A 16,794-nucleotide genomic window follows, 5' to 3' on the forward strand; every position below is an offset into this window, starting at 1 on the left:
GGTGCGTACGCCAGTCTGACGCCCAGCTGTACGAAATCGGTTCCTAGAAATGACCCCTGTTTAGTAACTGACACCGGACTGAGGGTATAGCTGCCATGATGACGGCGGAAAATGCACTCAAGTACGAATAATAAAATGAGTAGCGAATAAGTTTCTGATAACATATTAGGCGGATCGTACGAAATGCCACCGGAGATTTATGAAATTGTATACACAATGTTGGTTTGTGGGCAAATAATAGAGACTTCGAGGTGACGTTAGAAATGGCTTACGCGTGAATCGAGCTTCGATGATATTTAGGTATTTTTTAATGATGAGGTCCGGTCAAGTGACTCTCGCTAATTGCTACTCTTCGAATGAAATATATTTATTCATATATGTCTAATTAATAAATATATAAATCTTAACGGATACGAACTTTTCGCTAAAATCGAAGTTATCAAGAACTTATTAATATTCGCTGCCTTCGTTGATCGCTTGGCCATGAAATACATACGTCCACATTATTACTTATACTGAGTTTTTGAAAAATGTTTCATCACACTGGCCAGTCAGTTTTCGTCGATAGCTGCCAGAGAAATGCGCTCACCACAAATCCATATATCTTATGGCCCCTACTATCTAAATATCGGCTTCTATCAGCCAATTCTCCTTTCCTTTTTGAGTCCTCTCAGCGTATTTGACCAAGTGTCCGGCAAGGTGGGCTAGAGACTACCATGGCGTCTCAGTACGCACTCGTAAGGCTCTCACGATGCTCTAGCTAATCAAAGTATTATATGTTCTGTCGACACTTATAATGGCATGGCAGGACTGCTGATTTTTCTCAGACTTTCATACACACAGATATGCACGGTTGCTATGGGTGTGCGAGTATGCGCTTGGAAATATGTTCCATGAATGGGTCTATGGCCAGTTACCTCGTCGATTTTTTCCTGCCCAGACTAGATGATGACGGCTGCCGCGGCCGCCTCCGCTGCGGCTATATCTTTGAGCCGAGCGTGGTGAGCAGTGGCAAATACTTGCTAGTCGTCGTTTCTTCGATCGTTCAGCGTGCCAGCAGCGGTAGTGCCTACTCTACCTTGTTTGTTGACCTTGAACGGCCCGGACCAGATCGCACTATTGCCGCCACTAATACACCGCGTCCATGACCTCAAGCGTGAGAGTTAGCCGTTCTTGACACACGCAACTAACGGCGAAAGAGTTGCCGACTATTTCGCCAAGGCGAACAAAGAAGTGGCTGCACTAGTGACCATCGGTTTCCTCCGAGTGAAGACCTATTGAACACAAAGCCACTGACGAAGCAGCTATACGATAAAGCTTTACATATGTATGCGTATGCCAGCTAACGACCCATGATGTTGTCGGGCCTATCTACCCTCCGAGTGACCTGGAAATGTCAGTATTTATATGGGGTATATAGAATGGCCCATAAAATCGGCAAAAGATTCAAGTGTATGGAAGAGAATGTGAGATTAAAGGTTACTCGGTCACTTGCTATCTGAATAGAGCTCTGAGCGAAATGGCAAGGAATAATGAAAGCCGCCGGCTAGTGAAGTAATATGTTGCTAAGCTGAAACAAAAGAGGATGTTTGTTCACTTTCGATAATTTCAAGGCTGTTCGATGCGTTTATGTTTGCTTGGCTAGAGTCACAGCGTGGGGCATTACATAAGTTCTCCTCGTGTGTTAGAAGCACCTAGACGTTTTGACATTTAAACAGTGTTAACGTAGATTCTTAAACCGCAGGCCAAATATTGGCTGCGCAGGACTATATTGTAGACACGCAAATTATAATGTTTTCACTTTGCGTACTGCATGAAACAGTTTTCGACAGTAATAATTACGTAAAATGTTGAAGCTTCATTGAATCGAAGCATGTTTTCCGCTGTCCTTTTGGGTCGGATCGTGTCTTTATCAGGTCGCTTTGTGTACGCCACCATCAGTACGATGGAATAATTATTTAAATCTGCAAATCCGCATTCTATAACGGTCTCATATTATTCCATTTGTCTAGTTAGAATAGCTGAATACACGGCACACAACATGCCCAACCCTTTTTGTTATCCACTTTCCAACCACGTCGTGATAACGATAACGTCACGCAATAATACTTAATCTGCCTAACTGTAGTATCTTAATTGATCGAGAACAATTTGGAAAGGTAAAAAATCGGCTTAAAAAAGGCTCGCTTGGCCAGTTCGACCTCGGTCGATAGTGAGACCTTCCTCGTTTTGGATGTGTGGTGACACCATCGCAGCATATTTGACCTACCTGAGATATACCTGAGAATATGCGCGCGGTTATATATATATATGAACTGCAACAACAAGAGCGACTGCAACAACAAGAGCGGAGCAGAAGGAACGCAATTAGAAGGTTTCTTTAAGAAGTATGCTTGTGTGTCTGTGAGTATCTCTTAGATTTTTTAGGCGGAAAACTGGTCGACTGATGCAGGTGCAACACGTGTCATCCTTTCTGTTATAATACATTCGGTATTATTACGGTGATTACGATTTCTGCGATGAGGTTTCTAATATTCCCACAATACTTAGTATGTTGGCAGTATGAGCAATGAACTTTTCTGTGCATCTATTTGGTAACCTGGTGCAGCTCTATCGTCGTTTTTTTTTTTGATAACAAACAAAAGTATCACGACCAGCCCCGTCATAAATCCACAATTAATGCCATTACTCACGGAGTGGTTTCCATCTATCTAAAGAGAAGTCGTTTTTACTTAATCAGACAGGAATCAACTTGCTTCAATGGAATAATAGTTACGACGGTGAAAGCGCTGAGTCATCATGTCGCGCCATTGGTGATCCGAAATATCATATCGTCTTTTCTGCTGCCACACTTGTTGCCCCTTGTTTTGGTCTGCGATAAGAAATGATTAACTAATAATAATAATTAGCCGTTGGTCAAATTCATCGCTTTTACACTATGAAATGCTTATGCAACGACATGTTCCTGTTTTAGTACTCAACTAGTGACAAAATGGCGCCAGCTGCCCTGGCCGCGCCGGTCGAGTAAAACAATACTACATATGTATGTATAAGAAGAATTTACTGACGTTCCGATTCCTAAATTCACAAGCTGATCTACTGTTCATGCCGGCTGGCAACAGCAAAAGCAAAACGAAGTAATAACTGTTGTAGAAGACCGGAAGTAACGGCGGAAGTAACACACGTACAAAACAAAATAATGATGGCGGGGGTACAGCTTAGTGGTATACGAACGAGCAAGAATTGATCGACAGTTCACGTTATCAATGGTCGACGACGAATCGCTTGGGCCGTTTCACGAAGCACAGCGTGAGTCACTGCGTAAACAGCATTAACTAACTGGCCAAATTTGTGTACATAAAAAAACAGGCCTTACTAAAAGGCTGCTGTTGTCTGCACATTTGAGTCGTGATCCTTCATACCTCTAATGGGAAAACTACTTATGTAGACCATGAAATGATGAAGAAGTATGTAATAGATTTTTATGTCAGATTTCGACGCACACTTATGAAGCTAGACACACACATATGTATATATATATATATATATATATATATATATATAGATGTGAATACTCGTGCTTTAAAAGTTACTTCTCGAGCCTTGAAAGCCTTGTGCATCAGCTACATATGAGCATATAGCTGCTAAAAAGGATGGCTTATATTTCATGCACGCATATTTCTGTCGTCAAATTGCCCCATCGCATTAACAGATAAATGCTGCGGTTTGTTTACCGAGTTTGGCTACGGGTTCAGTGAATTATTCTAATGATATTTCTAGACCACGGCTGCTAGCATCGGTGAGAATAAAAATAAACGCCAGATGACGTGCATTAATTAGGCTCTTTCGAGGCAGCGAAGAGACGCACGTTCCCCATTTCGGAGCGAGCTGTTTACAATTGAGAAAGAAAAGTTGGCGTCTGCTATTGCCTCCAATCTGCGGTTTGTAGTTTGCCGCCCAAAAATTTCAAAAACAAAGCCAACATCACAGGATGTTATCCGACGTTATGACTGACTGCGAAGGGTTGTCCCAACTATATAGAACGCCATAAGTATCGTGCAAGCTTGCATGAGCGTCCTGCAACAAGTACACAGACTAACTGTGGGTGATGCCCACGAATTGCTTTCGCTAAAAGCTGAGTATGGTCGGCAATAGCAACGATTAGCGATCAGAAATTATTTGTCATTAGCTCTATTGGAATCAGGTCGCGTTAGCTTTACAGTATTGTCTGGTTGCTGCCCCAATATAGTATCCACCGATAATCAACTTATTGAAACTATACCCTGTTGTGATGCATAGGTGACGTCAGCTGAACTATTGTATATGCCCGTATGCAGAGGAATCAACAACGAATCGAGGGCTCGCGCTTGTTAAGCAAGGACGACAAACTGTGTCCTTAGCTGGATCTAATCCACTATCCGCAAGATATCACTCCACTATCATCGTTTGATATGACGATCGTGTCACATACGTTTATAAATTGCACGTCATTGTGTGTGTTAGCATTCATGTACGTGTTGCACGCCTGGCGTAAAACATCAACATCAAAACGCCGCATTCAATATGCATATGTCTATGTGGAACAGTATCAAACTACCAGCACTAGCATCGCAATAATAATAACCATAAAGACAGTATGGTAATAATAATCATAGTAAGAATGAACGCTGATCTAGCGGCGGTTGTCGGTCATTGCTGATGATTGTTGTAAGAGTAATTACAGTTAATGACTGTTTCATGGGCATTCGGTGCTCACGTTACGTCTGAAGTCTTCCGCCTTCCTGTTGGCGTACGTCGCTACAGCAGCTACAAAGACCCATCGGCTAAATGCCCAACGACCGTACGTCAGGTGGGCGCGAAATTGACAGCACAAAAGACGTGGAACGACTAAATGCGAAAAATGATCGGCGAAGCGCGAAGACTGGTACTCCTTCTATATCTTCTTCACAACAAGTACGACACTACGGAGATATAAATTACGTTGTGCAAGAGAACGAAGCGCTGCTTGAAGACTCCGGAAAAGATGCAGTGCAGTACCGTACGATGATCCGCTACTAGTTCACTAACACCTGTGAGCAGCTACACACTTCGACGATATGTTAGCAACGCCTTGTTCTTTTGGTAGCTGAAAAATAGAACTACGCCAGAAGAAGTACCAGGCGAGAACGATAGCCGTCTCTATGCATGGCAGAACCCTTAGACTGGCAATAATAACAAAGCGGTAATTTTAGGCAGGAGATAGAAAAGGAAAGCGCGTATTTGAGAAGTCTTTCCCCCAGAATCGAACTATCCACATATTCATGGGGTACACAGTGTCTACCTGATGATTGATGCTCTAATTGTATACTAAAAAAACCTTATCTTTTAACTTATCTCGTCGCGCAGCAAAAGCCCCATAGCTATCCATTATAAGGTCAAAGTAAGCAAGCAAATATGCTTATTTACAAAAGTAATATCTACAGATGTGTGCATGTTCCTGCGGAAACTCGAGGCGTCGCTTTAGCCCAAGACTGCCTTGGTCGCAGTTTCTAATGATAATAATTACCTTGAAGACGGCTGATCTACGCCGTTGTTACTCTACTCATAATCACGGCCAGATCTCCCATCAAACACTCGATATACACACACCCACTCAGTCGTGGCGTTTGACTATTAGGCCACAACAGTGACAGACACCGAAAAGCAAGCCATCGTCTATTTGGGTTAATTTTTTCACATATAACAATGATTATATTACGAGGCCAGCAAAAATAACCGTATAAGCATTAAAACTATACGATGGTGATTGCACCATCCATAGCATTTGATCTTACTATCGGGTTCCATAACGCATCTAACTTTATATGCTTGCAATCAGGTAAGTCCGATTATTTATCTAACATGCTTCTTGTTCTCACTAATTCGCATCGCCAGCTAAACAAAGCAGGTTTGTTCTACACAAGGACCTAAAACTTGTGCTTTACGTGACAGGGCAAACACTATGTCCCCCCATTATTTCTACACGGACGGTGGATATTATCATCCTGTGCATCACGTTTATATTAACTGCGTAATCTTGGTCTGCGGCAGTCCTTTTGCCCCTTACTAATGCTAACCGGGGTCTGGGAGCAAGATGCATGGATGGACAGGCTGACAGCTCCTTCGTCCTTTCAAGGAACGAAAAAAGAAAAAGAGGGGGAGTGCTTAGCAACAGAAAAACGAATTAAGAAAGGATAAGGATTGGCATTTGGCGACACCATAGCCGTCCACCCAGCCCCTGACTAGGAATCGGGGCATAAACCCGTTGTAAATATACTTCCTTACGATGCACTGGCTGCCATGTCCCATTTTTTGATCCCGTGACAGTGAATCCCTTTAAACGACCAAAGGTGAAAGGGAGCGCTCGATTTTCCTGTTCTATGAAACGTAATATAATGACAATGTCACGCTGAACTCTTCTCATAATCATCCACTTAATATAATACATATTGAAATGGAGTACGAGACACAAAAACACTGGACCGATAAGCCATGCGCAAATTTGGCTACAGCTGCCCCTACACAGTGTTCCTCGTTGTAACACTGCTAATTTTCAACCATCAACTGTAGGTAAGCCCGAGGATTAATATACCTGCGCCATTAGGTGCAGAGGTTATATATATATATATATATATATATGTGTATATATATATATATATATATATATATATATATATAGTCAGGAACCGCAGACGGTTACTGTATTTGTTTTCTGGACGAAGCAAGAAATAACGTTGGATCGCGGCGAATTGACCGACACAACAGACGAATCGTAGTACATCTTCCCACACGCGTCGCTGTTACTGCTACACAGACAGAGATATACTAGACATATAAAAATTCGTACAGCCCCGCAGAGTGTCTAAGAGACACGTGAGTTACGAACGGCGAACGGAAATTCTGTGGCGTCCAAGCGAATATGACGTCGGAAGAGCTTCCCTGGTGTGACGCTGCGCTATCGTAACACATCACAACTCTCCACATGGGCCAATTCATCGGAATCCGCTACTAATAATCCCACATACCTGTCCACTCGCTCATATAAATCAGCGCGTAAAAGAGCTCTGTATTGCTGTCGCAGATGTATATAATACTAACGGCAAAGGACATATACAGCAGAAACACCCGCACAGTTAGCCCAGTGAGCCTTACGCACCTAGCACAAAACACGATTTTAGGTTCGGCTTTACAAGCCGGCTCGACTCTACAAACATACGCACGTACGAAATTACTTATATAGAATGATTGAGAAATCGCTTCGTACTCGCCGTACAAGTGATACGATGGAATCACAACTGGTAGTGAACCAATAGACACGATGTGGTGCACCACTCACCGCCAGAGAGAAATCCTTTACGTCTGATATCTTTTACTCTAAGGAACGAGATTAACACGAAAATTAAATAAACTACAAGAAATGTTTCAATCTAGAGACAGAGAACTGTGAGCTAGTTTCCGTTCGTTGCGGATTAGCCAATTAAATTCACTAGTAGATACCTGATGGAAATCATTCCATCGTTACCGTTTTACGAGGCTATAAGAAAAATATGGTGTTGTCAGTACATGAGTATATTCAGATCCGACAAGTAGTGGCTATTGATTGCTGGAAGCCTTATCAAGTGCGCAATGCCTAGCGATAAATTATGTCGTCTACAAACGTAAGAATCTACTAACTAACCAGCTCTTATTATAAGACGTTAATTGTCTCGAAATACCGGTCAAGCAAGTACTTTGTCATTTGCATAGACAGGCTTTGTATTCACAAGCTGAATATACCCGTAAACCGGCGACAGGAGATCTAGTTATAGCCTGTTGTTAAGATGGCTGCTTAGACAGCCGTAGTAATCGAATGACACCAGGGCCTTTAGTAATATGAGGCTGACGGATGTTATTTCCCTCGACTTCCATAATCAACTACATTTTTCAGTGATTTCAATGCTGTTACATGTATCTACGCTGTCTAGAGCTCAGCCACACTGACCATATTTATTCACGCGAATCTCAATTGAAAATAGCGTTAAAACAGCGTATGGCTGCAGTTGTATGTGAAGAGTATGAATTGTATGTAGTGGAATAGGCTCGAATAGAGCGTGTTTAAGATTGTGATAGAAAGTTTGACGATTAGTGCAGCTTCAAGCATTCGGCCAAGTATCGTGCCTCTCTGAAAACAAACTTCCTTGATATAAAAAAGTAGAGGAACGCATAACTAGTTACGACCTCGGATTTTAGCAGTTTAAAGTCTTAGTTAAGTCCTACGCGGATGAACCTAACTAACCGGAAGCGTACCTGACATCCAATTAAATGTAGAAACGTTCAAAGTAATACAAATGTTGAATATAAAGAAAAATGTCTGAAATTGACTAAGCTATATCGAAAAGCGAATTTATGACAGGACCGCATGTATTTCCCGTTAGATACTTGCGCAGTTACTTGATGTACAGTGAAAAGCTGTTCTCTTTGCGCTTGCTCGAAAAGGGATTTCCTTGTTTCGAAAGCCCTTTACGCCATCGTCTTTAGTGCGGTAGGTTTACACTTTGATGTTATCAGTTGCTACAGTAAAGAGTGCTTGTTACATTCTATGCGCGGTAATAAGGACGATGTTGCGCAAGCGCTCCTTCTTCCAGGGCGCACCGCTCTCCACCAGGGAAGAAGTCCCTCAGTCTCCCTGGAGCATTTCCCCTCGCCCTCTCCTAGTCCCTAATCATGTTTGTTCTCCTTTGGAGGGTCGTTACGCCCGTCTCCGAGTTAGCGAAGATGGTAAAGGGATTCGTTGCACAATATTCCTTTCTGCGTAAGAGGCGTCTTATCTACTGTTGGGTAGATTTGAAAACTAACCTAATCATGCAAAGACATGCCACGTAATTCTGTTTGTAAAAGTGTACTATAATACATTCTGAAGGATTGTGCTGATGTGATTACGCACCTGATCACTCCATCCTTGGCCGTATTTCCATTGTGTGGCATAAAATTCAGCGTTACGCGTTAAAAAGTTGAAGTCGAGCTTATGACCTCGCTGTGCTAGTGCACGGGCCGCAACCTGTGTGCCATCTAGCGAGCGAACCTTTCTCTCCTTGGCCCTTACCGATTTGTTGTTAACGCGAACCCTCGAGCATCCAGCCAACTCAGCAAGTGGGCAGAGATGCACGAGAGCCCATGGCTCACTAGGAATGTCCTCCTCGGATGGGCCAGCCACGTGCACGACCCGGCCATCGCCGACATGCACAGCCCAGTGGGCGTACAGCGTGCGATCAATTTCGACTATATCACCAACCTTCAGCTCAGGCACAAGATCGGCCGCGGGAACGAACGCCCCCAGACCAAATGTGGTTGCATTACTTTGAGGCATATTCGTTCGTACGAATTGACGCTCACTTGGCACAAACGCTCGCTGGACGGTGTAATACACATACACACATGCACAAACAGACCTAATCTATGGTGCCAATAATGATGATGCTTGCAGAAATAGGCCTGTGCTTACAATATATAGCCGCTTATGCAGGTCGCACAGAAAAACTTGCGACACACAGTACACTAATACAAACACGCAAAAAAACTCTTGGGCGATAACTGCTATTGTCGTTCCTAGGTTTCTGAGTGATTTTGGCGGCACTTTTCCCTTCGCGTATATCTTTTTCTCGTTTTGTTTGGAAACCACTTGTAACTGGTTAACGCTTTGGGTTGGCTAATGGGTGAGCAACTTGTAGCAAAACTTCGCAGATGTGATATGCTGCAGTGCCAGCAGTACTAACTGGAGCAGTAGATCGTTCGGCGATACTCACTTGATTGTTGCTTCTGTGGGCTTGCTGTTACTCGTATGTGCTACAATACAAGCAAACAAATGAGTGTATGTGTAGAAAAACTAGTAGCGTTTTAGCCTTCGGCGACCGTCTGCTCACTTCTGCGTTTGCGTTGTTACTGACGTTAGTGCTTAGCAGCTCCGGGCCCAAAAGCTCCCCGAAAGGCTGGCCGCCATACTCGCTCGTGCTCATCTAGGGAAGGGGGGCCTGCGATGGAGAGCTGCCATCGACAGGTGCGACCCTAGTGGCCATTCGACGAACTAATGGGCCCTGCTGCTGCCATTGCTTAGTCTGAGGGGGACCAGTGCGATGGCGCGCCGCGGTACAAGCGTATCACGCACCGCAGGTATACATTATAATTATACTGTGTATACGTCGTCATGGAGGAGTTAGGCAAGAGTTCTGCCTAAGGCGAGAATGGGGCTGACGGCCGCTCACAATAGGTAGATTGATAGATAGCCAGTCAACTACCCAACGGCAGAGTTAACTGGTACTAAATCGCGACACCTCAAACTCGTCTAGAGCATGCCACTCTGTTCACCTTTTACACTTTCTAGACGCTGTTACTACAGCGTTGGCGCGTTGGTAAATGATTTTCCAAAGGCGACCAAGGAGTGGGCCAACCAGAGCGGTGAGCGTGAGTGACATGGAGCACAGTGGAAGATTCCCCGAGCTAGAAGAGCACTCGAATTGTTGATGGCAGCACCAGTCACTGTTGTGACACGCTGTTACGGATATATCCTCTCAGCGGATACGGAGTGCCAGAAGGCGTCCAAGAGAAGCCTGTTAGCATCGCTGCTTTCCCTGTCTCAGCCGACACTCTCAAATATCGCCAGCCGCTGTCTGCCGCTCCCGATGAAAACAGCGCAACGACATAATTTGATGCTACTGGCCACTGTTGTTGACTTGTTGTGAAACGGACTGAGCACAGACAACCATCAGCACCATCTAGCTCTCGCCAAACGTTCATCGTACGCCCTTTAGCCGGCCGCCACGCGGTCTACGACGCACGGATGGAGTAGTGATTACCATGGCTAAATCGCTCTATAGTAGCAATATAATGTCCGCCGAACTCATGGAAACCGTCACGATGTCCTTGTTGGAGTATATCTATGCGTTCCGAGGCAACGGGGGTTTGCTGGCAAAAATTTTGGGGTGCACAATAGGTCCACCATCTAGCCGACAAATGGACGTCATGCTATCACGCTTACTGCTACAGTCACAAGCAGATACTAGAGATACTGTGCCAGTGGTACGATGTGATACATCGGATGTTTTTTCTAACTAGTGCAGTGCGCGTTATGGTAAAGATCGGTCTCATCCTAATAGCGAACATGCACACGCGCACAGAAGGCCAAACAAGCTCAGACCAAATCTAAAAAAAAAGTATGAAAATACACAAACAGCTTTAAGAATGATCATAGTACTAAGAGCTTTAGGTTGGGCCAAAAATGCTATAGGGCGTTTACTTGATGCAAACGGGAGTTTGGAAGTATAAAGCTGAATAAAAAAAACATAAGCATATCTTAATCTAGGTGTTCGCATATTCAGCAAAACATAGTCTCGTTGATGATGATTATTACCGTACCTAAAAAACCAACTAGTTACTATGATGTGTATTCGGTTGAACAATGATGCTACCTGAATAGGATACGAAAAAGTAAGATCTTCTTCAAACGAGGAGTATTTTTGGCCTGAACATCCATGCAGAAACTGGCGCTTTGAGTTTGAACCCTTTAAGACACCGCTGCCGGTAAATTTCAACCACGTATCTATATTTATACGGGCTAGATTTTGCTTTAATAACATTTCGAAGATAGCTCACTTTGAGCCCTGTGTAAAGCTGGTTCGCATCTAAATATGTATGTGCTTTGAAGAAAGCTAAATTACCCTGTATTTGACTATTGGAACCTATTTGTTATGAACGACCAGTTGTCACACTTCTACACTGGGAGCGCGTTTTCCTTAGGAGGGAGGTACCATCTACCGGATTAGCCAAGATATTTGCGGGTTAGTTTTGTTTTCAAGCATACCTCGAGGCTTATTCGAAATTTCTGCTTACTCCTTAATCGTGTCGATTTAATCTCTACTATATTACATCGATGCGGCGAACACTTCATTTTGGAGGATAACCTTTCACACAAACTAATATAAGAATACTGTATCTCCCGTTTACACAGTGGATACATGTGTGCCTCTCGCAGAAGGTGGGCTCATTTTATGTTAGACTTTCGGCTACGATTCAGAAGTAATTGTGCCAATATTATAATAAGTTCCCATATTCTATTAAACTTTATATACATCTCAAACGTTATATAGCACTGCCTTTAATTAGCGCTATGTTCGAATATTGTAGACTGAACGTCTGTGGTCATTTCTACGTATGTGAATGCTAGATACAGCCGCAGACGTAAAATATCAATAGCGTCATCAGTGAATTCATTTACTATGTATTTATTTTGAAATGGTACTGGGTAGTGGAATTCATTGGCCTGACAGCTTCGATTAACGGGTGCTCCCAAACATCGGCCTGATACGTCGATAAAATTGTTTAGCGTCAAAGTTGGACGGCTGCCATGGATCGAAAAAAAGAGCGAGCCATCACACAACCAGATCAGAACTAACACGAAGACGTCGTTGGCCTCAAACACCGCTTCTCATAGCCAATGTCCGGCGATTTTATCCGTCTAGTTAAATTATCCGAGTGGACGAGCTCACCGCATTCAGACGCATAGCTTCCTTGAAATGATGTTTCCATGTGAACGAACTCGATGAGCTCTATGCACTAGTCCTCCTTCAGCCTGACATGCACACATACATACATGCATGCATGCATACATACATACATACAGTAAAAACACCGAGCAATGGGTAGTGGGTCAAATCAAGTTCATCACTTTTTGCGCGATGTTACACAGAGCTAGAATTAAGCACATCTGTTAGCGTGATGATGATGAGGAATAGTGGGTCGTGCGGGATCGCAAAAGGTTATACTTTTCTACATGTGCATGATACAGAAATATGCTTCTACAGTGTTCGGTGCTAAATATGCTTACAATGTAACGCATGTGAGATTTTACATGGTGCGTCAAGTTCTCGCAGATGGGTATTCACACGGAAATAGGATGCAGATACGTTTCACCAAATTTACGTGACTCCATAGTTGGACTAGTGCAATTAGGTTAAATCACTATCTCTGAGTTATGAAAGAGCCCCTCTACGTGATCTGGAAGATTCCTTCCTATTCTTATACCTTTTTAACCCTTGCTAGCGAAATACTTGACTAAACTTAAACACAACACCAGACGCGCACGAAACCATTTCTAGCTTTAACCTATTTTTTTGCCTGTCGTTTTCGCTTTTGAGCTCCTTCAGTCGTCATTCTTCGTTAAATCAAACTTTAAGTTCAACTACAAATAGTAAAAGTACTTTTCTTCTCTATATGTTAACTTTGACAGATTCACGAAATGTCATTGTATTAGATAAAATCCCCGGAAAATAAATTGTCTCCAGCTATAGCACATACATATTAGTCAGTTTTAATGCAGATCATTGTCTAATTGCTTTTGATTGTGGTACTTGAGCTTGAGTTACAGTAGCAGTGTCGCCCTTCCTGTAAATGGTCCTTACTGAGTAAAACGTTCGTCGATAGGGAAAGCACCATAAGCTCCTTAAACCCAATGATTTTTGAAGGTTTCAAATGATTATAGTGACTCTAATGCGCAATTCGTATGGTGGACATTGTAAGGGACAGATCGTTGCTATTAAAAGAAGTTTCGGTATGCAATGTGTTCGATCAAGTCGGCGACAAAGGCGAACTTCGATAAAGATATACGCGAACTATGCCTTAGGAAAAATCTTGAAATGCGGTATTCCTTATCATGGAGCAAGCATACCAAGACATGATAAGAAAATCATCAATAATAGTCATCGAGTTAAAGACGCGCACCTAAATACAAAGTCGCTTATCATATCTGACGCACCATGAAATACTTTTTTTTTTTGATAAAAATATTAATTTTTAACATGTACGATAATCTTTGTATATCAACAATGATAGGAACACTTTCAGATTGGCGTCAAAGTTATCGGCAAATAAATGAATACATGAAATCGTATGGAGGTTTAAGTAACTTTTCCTACTTTACCATTTACCAAATATCACTAATATATGACTAGTTACAGGTTGTCAGTTCTTCTTACGTGGCCAAATTACCTAGCGAACTAAGTTAGATCTACTACCATTCTAGTCCACCACGTAACCATTCGGCTTTTGTTCATCACACACATGATTTTCTGGCTCAACTTATTTTTTTCCTTATTTCCAACACATAATATTGCTTATGCTAAATGCACTTCTAGTGAACAATGTATGGAAATAAGTTAGGAATTCATCAATATAGGTCAAACTATCGCCTTTCACTTAGATAACTGGCCTTACTCAGGAGGACAACCTAAACCTTTTTTATTTTGTTGTCTTGCTCTGAGGTTTTTCTGATCAAATAAGAGGGCCGAGGAAGTTAGTCGAAGTTATTTCGTTTACAGAAAACTAAGTGCGTACAGATTACAAATACAGCAAACTCTAGCCCGACTCTACCCAGCAGTCGCAGATTTGGAACTGACCGTGAACCCGGCCAAGCGATAAAGCTTAGAAGAGTAAAGTACCTATACTAGCGATACTGATGTTTCCTCAGGTTGCCCCTTAGCTAAGTTAATCGGTTTCCGTATCTAGTGCTGCTGTTACCCGCGAATGGCAGAAGTCTCACTGCACACATCAGCGAAATATGCGGGAAAGCAATGTTTGCCGCATGGGCAATCAAACCGCTTTATCGGTTGTTTTTCGCAACTGCTCTCAGCGTGCTCGTCCTCGCACATGTGTCTCACAGTAGAAGCAATCCAATCGTATCAAAGCCTCCTTCCTCAAAAGAGCACGACGGCTACATGTACTATGTTGAAAATGCCTCGCGTGTCCCTTAGCCGGCTTCTCGTTGTCTAAAGAACTACGTCGCTGTGAGCCCCCAGCAATAGAAGTTTTTAAGCCCAACCTTATACAATAGGTGCAAAATATGGTGAAATAGGCGGGGATTTCTTGGCTTGAGGTGCGATGACGGACAGTGAGTGAAAAGAGATGAAATGGCTAAACAGGTATGTCATGGCTCACTTTGTTGAGAATGGGTTCGCAGAAAACCGGATTTCTACAAGGTTGACAATACGTACAGATGCTCAAGGTACGAGGGAATTGTGGTAAATATCATGCCACTCATTTCTCCTTGGTGTGATTTTCAAGAACCCTGATAACCTCTTAAATTGGTTTCATAAACTTTGCAAGACTCGTCTGACCCGTGTGACACAAAGTGTTTTAAATTCTTTGGAATGATTCTATATACATACTTTGATATTGGGATATAGATTTGTATATATAAAGTTTTTGACTAGTACCAGCAAAAGCGAACAAATAAAATTTAAAAACAAGGCCTTCATACTAGCCACCGTACATTCACATGTCCGAGAACGTGATAGTGTTTGCATTCCGTTTTCTACGATTAGTGTGTATTTTGTAAAAGCCCATCGACGTGCAGTGAAGCCATCGGACATCATCTTCTCGTATCGTTGCTCTTACTGCACTAAAGGGTAGCTGCTGGGTGTCACAGCCAAGATCAACCAAGGTTGGAATGTACGTCATGGCGTAGCGTTTTCTAAATAGTTCTCCACCGCGCTGTCCACCAGAACAAGCGAACGGGCTGAACGGGCTGATGGAGAGACTCCTTGTCCGTCCTTTCACGGCCTTTTTGGCACTTGGAAACAATACACGTAGGTATTTCTCATTGTTGTTATTATCCACTCTAAAATAGATCTACTCTAACCGCTATAAACTGGATATTTTCCCTAGTTAGTGCATACTAGTATAACCTAACTCTAGACAATAGTACACTGTCTTCCTGAATATCTGTTTTTTTTTTTTTGAATTCTAACTCGTTTAGTTGCAGTATATACTATAAGATACGTAAGGACAGATACGAAGGCCTGTAGGTGAATGTATGAACACTTGCGAGATTATTTACGTAGGAATAAAGCACATATACGACACTGACTTCTAGTAAGTTGGCTGCTATACCAACCAAGACGTTCGCTATTTTACTGCAGTTAGAGAATGGTGGTAGGAGATTCTGTCGCGTCTTTGTTACTAGCCTCTATTGATCAGGCTGGGAATTGTTTGAGGATCAGAAGGTTATATGGCCTTTGGATGTAGCTACCTAAAGGCCTGTTTGTGATGTCAAACGTTAACCCTTTAATCCTCCCACACTTCAAAATGGGCGCTAGCAAGATGGCAGCTAAGAGAAGGCAACGTGCAATAGGAAACAAACATGATAAATCACAAACACTATGGAATAGTAAAACAAAGTTTATGCGCCAATAGTAACTGTGATAACAGCAAGATGCCTGCGATGCAAGGATCCTACAGCGTATCTATTGAAATTTATAATCAGAAATACTTATACTATCAAATTGAAATAGACTGTCTGCTAACAAATTGCAAGATTCGCCATATACTGTGGTTAAATATTGGAACGAGGCAACGCAAATAAATCTAAAAAAAAATACGTAAAACACGTAAACCTGATAACAATATGCCGCACGATCAAAAACTAGACCGTTTAGTTTCAACAATCGATAAAACGCAAATTGCTATTCTATTCAGCATGGACATTCTATTCACAACATAGATCAGAACAAGTTATAATTAAAGTTACAAAACAATAAAACTTTGTACTATCTCTGTACGAAACTAGAGTAACTTACTTTCCAGTTGACAATACAGTTTTTGCAACTCTAAGAACACTGGAGATCGTATCGCGATGCGAGAACACGTCTCGTCCGAGAGCACAGATCGAACTAGTTAACTTCTAAACTTCTACCAGAGACAATCTACACTGTATAACAGAAATTTACGTCTAACAAGTATGCGTGCCAATAG

At 42.4% G+C, this 16,794-nt stretch overlaps 1 protein-coding gene across 1 annotated transcript in view; it reads right to left on the bottom strand.

Moving 5' to 3' along the window:
- Positions 1-13,935, bottom strand: part of LOC111267580 (phospholipase A and acyltransferase 3) — a 23,243-nt gene extending 9,308 nt beyond the window's left edge. The window contains exon 1 of the mRNA XM_022845868.2: positions 8,942-13,935. Coding sequence (XP_022701603.1) covers positions 8,942-9,364 — 423 coding nt within the window. The 5' untranslated portion in view covers positions 9,365-13,935. The remainder of the gene's footprint in view (positions 1-8,941) is intronic.
- Positions 13,936-16,794: the final 2,859 nt, after the last annotated feature.

This window comes from Varroa jacobsoni, unplaced genomic scaffold (genome assembly GCF_002532875.2).
Source record: "Varroa jacobsoni isolate VJ856 unplaced genomic scaffold, vjacob_1.0 scaffold_1201, whole genome shotgun sequence".
Classification (NCBI taxonomy): Eukaryota; Metazoa; Arthropoda; class Arachnida; order Mesostigmata; family Varroidae; genus Varroa; species Varroa jacobsoni.